Here is a 6,083-nt window from a genome sequence, read left to right as displayed (position 1 = left end):
CCGGGCAGCGTGCGCGCTCCCGGCGCCGCGCCCCGCACCTGCGGGCTCCGCCAGCAGCCGCGGGAGCGCGCCGGGGCGGGGGCGCGGGCGGGCACGGCCGCCCCCCGAGCTGCCCCCGGTACAACTGCGGGGTGGGCTGGCCCCGCGACCCTGGTCGGTCCCCTGTGACCGGCTGCGGTGTCATTTTCGCCTCGGCGTGCCCTGACGCACACTCGTGACTCAGGTATCTGTGTCTCGGAGGCCTCCGTGCACTCCTCGTACGCCCCAGGCACACCTCGTACCTCACACAAAGTTATTCGTACATCGGCATCAACGTTCAAGTTTTTGTCTACATTATCACGTGCCACTCAACAGCTTAGAGGGACTAGTATGACCTTGAATGAGTTTGACCTCATGCTTTTTTTTTAGTATCTTGGCTTTCCCTGCACTGCACTGATAATCTTGTGACTGTGATTTATTCGCTGACCACTGAGATATCCAAGCGTAAAGACACATCTTCTGAATGAAATGTACCAAATATCAAGTGGAGATAAAATAAAACTGGGTGACCTGTGCTGCGGTATCAATGTGTATACTTGAAAAGAAACACTAATTGAATTTTTCTGTGCACATGAAGGTCATTTCTTTATACAAACTGCCAGTCACTACATGCATGGTTGTCCTTAAAGTAAAAATAGGTCCCATAATGGCTCCTCCTTACACCTAGAATTAGTACAGGACATGAGCCCTCCCCTGTAGAACACCTACCAAGAATGAAGAGCTACTATAACTGCCTACAGAAGACATTTGCTTCATGAGAGGTTACATGACATTCTCTCCACTTCTTGTCTAAGACCACAACATTATGTTTAGGTAACTGGAAGCAAGCAATAGAAACACATACGCACCAAGTTGGGACAAAAAAGAAAGAGTGTTCAAGAACAAAGTAAAGTTTTCTTCCTAAAACCTTGTAATTGATGTTCTGAAGATGATTTAAACACTTAGAATTTTCCTCATACCCTAATGCATAAGCACTTGCTGTAATTGCCAGCCCTAAAGCGATTGCACTGAAGAGGGTAGGAAGAAAGACTGGCTACACACATTTACTGCTAGAAGGAGCTTTAGTGCTTCTAAAACTGTGATATTCTTTGAGAACTCCCTAACTTAACTAATTATGCTTAAACTACAAAGCTGAAGGGTGTTGCCTGGAATGGCACAGACCTTCATGCCATTTGTTGGCAGTGCTAGGCAGCTGGCTGGGTAAGCTTTGTGACCTTTACTTATCAAGTCAGACCTCTCAGGGCAAGAGGAATCCTCGCTGCCACTGTCCCCAGCTGGTAACAGTTGTCCCCTTCTCCGTCCCTGACACAGAACTTGACTGCACATACAGCCGGCCAGATGCAGAACCTGGGACCATTCCTGCAAGCCTGTTTTTCCCTGCAATTGCTGGGAGCGGACACACGAGCAGTTACTGTATCTCAGCTGAAGAATGGCAACTTTACCTTACTCCAACAAAAGCATGTGCACCTTTAACTGCATACTTAAATTTCCTTGTGGTAGGAGAGCAGTCCTTCCATTAACTCTGCAATGGAATACTGTACCTGTTTCAAGTACTGTGCCCAGTTTTAGGCTTCTAAAAAACTTGTGGAATAACTAACAAAGGATTAAATAAAACCATTGAGTTCTAGTCTATGAAATGAAAGATTTGAAGGAGTATTCACTTCTGGAACAGGTAGCAGCAAAGGAAATACATTGCAGTTGCTGAGAAACCAGAAAATTCCTAAGTGCATTTAGGAAAATTTACTTTACACTGGAAGCAGACATTTCCTAGCACAAAGTTAGACAAGCATTAGACTGAACTGGAAGACTCAACTGTCCACTGCTGACAAGTATTTAGAAAAAGTTAAATATCTGTGAGGAACAGTCTAGGTAGAGTTGATCCAGACTTGCAGCAAGGAGAGGGCATCTTTTTGAGGTTCTTTCCAATCTTTTATTTCTAATTAAATATTTCCCTAATACTTTGCTGTAAATATTGCAGAATTATGCCCAAGATAGAAGTGGACTGGACTGTGCTGCATGGAAGAAGTAGGTCAGGAAATACTGTTAGGATATGATCCAAATCACTGACAAGTTCAGGGGGAGTATAGACCAATGGCATATAACAACAACAAATGTCACCTCAGATAATGCTGGAGAAAATATTAAAAGAGTGAAATGGTAAAGACTGTCCAAATCAAGTGACAGGCTTTATGTACAGGGACAGATTAATTTCTAAGAGTGTAAGTTTCCCTGATCGCGTAAGCTCTCCAGCAGGAATGGATATAAACACTTCCCAAACCTTTCATTGTGGAAAGATTGTTTCAAACCAAGGTGCTGCTTTAACAAAACAATTTCTCTCTTGTACTTAAGAATATCACATGAATGGATTTCTGCATTGTAAAATACCATTTTTTCACATTATTTTTGTTTACACTTGTTTAATTTTGGAACAAGCTCTTAGAAAGGTTTTACATACACTCTTCAGTTTTGATTTCACAAATCTTCTGCATTGTAAATCAAAACAAAGAAAATAAGATTAGAGTATGTTTAATGTATTATCTCTAAGGATTTAAAATGAAAGAATCTCATGTCCTCAGGTGTATATAGCATTGCTTATTTTGGGCACAGGCAAATTACAGTGGAATCCATTTGGTATTCAGGGGGAAAAGACATGAGTCTTTTCAATTAATAAAGCTGAAACTTGGAGAAAATGAACTGTTCAGCCTAATTGCACCAGCTATGAGCTACAGGTAGGACCACAGGTAGCACCCAATTTTATGAACTCACTGCCTGATGTAGTGATGTAGACAGCCTGTGCTCTTCCAATATTCTGCACAGAGTTAGGCTGGTGATGTGAAGGCTTTAACATTATACTTAGTATTTGAAAATCTGGAACATCGTAGAAAACATAATCCAGAAGAAATATGACAGAAGTAATAATGTCACATCCTCAAAACAGAACAAAAAGAAGCAATAAGCTGTCCTGAGCAGTTGGTTCAACTGTCAGAGTCTGATGGGTTTTCATTGATATTATTTATGAGACAACACATCACAGCACAACTGGCTGCAAGCAGGTACTCTTTTTAAGAGATACCACACTCTCTTCTCTTCATACCACATATACACACTCAGTAAGTTACTGCCTACTCTACATCCCTTTATATTACCTTCTATATACTTTATACATATTTCAATTGCTGTAAATGAAGAAGTAGGTGGAACATCTCTGTCCATGAAGTTATAACATGTATTACAAATTCAGTTTCTAATGGTGCAGCCAAAGTAAATTTTTTCTCTTTCTTTAACTTTCTAAACAAACCCTATTTGCCAGTTTTCAGTCTAATTTGCAAGGCAACAATCCAGATAGAATCTAGGTACAATACTGACAAACAAAATTAAGGATGATTCCAGTTCTTTCAAAATTAATGTTTACTTAGTATTTCTGTCTTTCTGAACTGGAGTATGGGGAAACTACTTGTTTATTTTAAAATATTTTCCCATATATTTCACTGTAAACTAGCAATCTGGTGGCAAAAGGACTACAAACACATTGTATGCAGAAGAATCCAGGACACAAATGGACTCAGAACAGTGAACAAGTCTGCTGTACTGACTCACTGCATATAACACATTTGCACAACAAACACTCCATGGATTATTCCATACTTGCCTTCATTTCAGACACTCAGCTTTCCATCACCTCTTTTTATTTGTTCATAAACCCAGAGGGCAAGGCTGCAATTCTCTAACTCTCAGAATCAGTTTCAACTAACTGCTGACTACCTTGCAGTTAAGATACTCGGCCCCAGGATCCAAAGTGCTGTGGTCTAGCTTCTACAGCTTCAAAACCATTGGAACAAAAAAAAAATCAAACAAAAGAAAAACCCACAACAAAACCCCAAAAACCAAAAAACCAACCAAAATATCCTACCCTTTCAGATATGTTATCATCAGGCAACCTGGCCTGAAATTTTTTAGGAACCTATGAAGATTAGCTACTCCTCCCTCATTCCATGGGGCTTCCATAGTCTTGGTCTAAGGCTAAGCTAAAATATCACCAAACAAGTGCGGTCCACATGTAAATCCATTACACAACAACAACAACAACAACAAAAATCTTACAGAGCACCAGTGGTGTTACTGTAATTCAAAGCCAGCTGGCTATAAAGCTTTGGGCATATTTTGGAGAGCAGTGGTAATGAGATGCATGTACATATCTTCTTAAACCACACAAATTGTATTATGCAATGCAAGGAGTGCAATGAAACAAATTTGTGGTATAGCTGCCTGCAGCTGCAAGGGGCTACTGGCACTCTGCCATTCTTGTTTATATTCTACTCATATTACTTCCATGTTTATCCTGTTTCTACAGTGCAGGACAGTCACACTAGTTTTTATTCAATTTTTTCTCTTTGAAAATAAAGCAAATACAGTACAGCATAATACTATTAAGATCATTCCTTGCAAAAAATCAGATAGTGTTGATTTGTTTTAGGTATATTCACATACCACACATATCAAATGGAACGCACCAAGTCCAGGAGTCTGTTAGTTCTTCCTTCTTTTTAGAACTGGGAAAAAACACTCAAACTGTTTTGGTGTATGCAGTACCTTTGGTAGACACATGTTTTTTTAAAGTTCTTTTTCTCATAAATTGCAGGACTAGAAGACCAACAGTCAAACATAACTATATAATGACAAGTGATAGATGTGTAAATCAAATGGGACAAAACAGCTCTAAAACTGTGTAAAATTCTTATCTGGAAAATGCAATGACAAAAGGGACCCAAAGGCCTCTAGTATTATTGGTGTGATCACAGGAAAGCCAAGGAAACCTTACTATGACAACAGCTAGCTAACATGAATTCTGCTTTCCCCAAATAGTAAGGCATCTGAGAGGGGAAACTGATTGCAGATGACAGAGGAAATAAAGGGCATAAATTGAGTCATATGCCTAAATCTTTGTCAGATTGAGGACAAGAAAGATTATACTAAGACCATCAGTTCCTTCCCTTCCCACCCACCTACTACTGCAGGCTCCTTTTATTTATGCCTTCTGTGACACTTAAAGATCTGCTGATGTTATGAAGAAAAGCCCTGCAAAGTTGAAGCTCATCTCCCCCTCACTTTCACCAAGGGACAGAAACATGGAGAAAGGCACTCTGTTTAAGCAGGAACTTTGCTTTGGCAGTCTGAACAGCCCTTATGAGCAATGTTCTTTCCCTTTGTTAATGAAAAATACAGCATAGATAATCTCCTGGCCCAAGCACCAAGCTTGGTGTCCAGGCAAGCCAGTTTGAATGCTACCTGGAACCCTGAATGGACTAGGACACAGAATCATAGAATGGTTTGGGTTGGTTAAAGACCATCTAGTTCCAACACCCCTGCCATGTATAGGGATGCCACTATCAGATTAGGTTGCTCAGGGCCCCAGCCAATCTGGCCTTGAACAGTCCCAGGAACAGGGCATCCGCAACTTCTCTGGGCAACCTGCTCCAGTGCCTCACCATCCTCAGAGTAGAGAATTTCTTCCTAACAATATCTAATCTGAATTTCTCCTCTCTTAGTTTAAAACTGTTCCCCTTGTCCAATCACTGTCTGCCCGTGTAAGAGAAATGACTTACACATCTAACAGCAATAGCCAAGACTAAGAAATAATAGTCAGAAGAGTACATAGGTGTAGTCTGATCTTACCATCCTGCCCATCCCTGTGGCCAGACTTTGCAGCAGTCCAAGTGGTTTCTACAGTTATCCCCTGGCAGTTCTGAGATGAGGTTAGAGATTGTGGTTGCCGTCTTTCATCCCAACTGAAAAAAAAGCATGCAGCAGTCACAAAGCAGTGATAACCTTTTCCCTCTAAAGCCTTTCCTGCCAATATCTCTATGTCCAACTACACAATTACCTTAATTTACACTTACTCTCCACAACTTTAACTGATCCCTGGCAGAGCTGTTGGTGCTCTTCTTTTATAGGAAACAAAAAACTTAAGTGCCTTAATTTAGACATTTCAAATAAAACTCCCCAAACTAGTAACATTTATAATCTAGTCCTTGATTATTTCTTAG

General features: G+C 40.7%; 1 protein-coding gene across 4 annotated transcripts in view; it reads right to left on the bottom strand.

The window, feature by feature from the left end:
- The window catches only part of PANK1 (pantothenate kinase 1), a 35,817-nt gene that overhangs the window by 24,841 nt on the left and 4,893 nt on the right, over positions 1-6,083 (bottom strand). For 2 of the 4 annotated variants that reach the window (XM_027672488.1, XM_027672483.1), the window contains one exon: positions 5,713-5,825. The exons of 1 other annotated variant lie outside the window; for it this stretch is intronic. Coding sequence is in view for 2 of the 3 variants with exons in the window: in XM_027672483.1 (XP_027528284.1) it covers positions 5,713-5,825 (113 nt within the window). In the remaining variant the exon portion in view is untranslated. Of the gene's footprint in view, positions 1-5,712; positions 5,826-5,920; positions 6,040-6,083 lie in introns of those variants that run through there. One more of the 4 variants, XM_027672482.1, reaches the window with a different exon arrangement.

This window comes from Neopelma chrysocephalum, unplaced genomic scaffold (genome assembly GCF_003984885.1).
Source record: "Neopelma chrysocephalum unplaced genomic scaffold, ASM398488v2 Primary Assembly neopelma1_97390, whole genome shotgun sequence".
NCBI classification, from domain to species: Eukaryota; Metazoa; Chordata; class Aves; order Passeriformes; family Pipridae; genus Neopelma; species Neopelma chrysocephalum.
The sequence above is the reverse complement of the archived record's forward strand: the minus strand, read 5'-3'. Positions and strand labels throughout refer to the sequence as shown.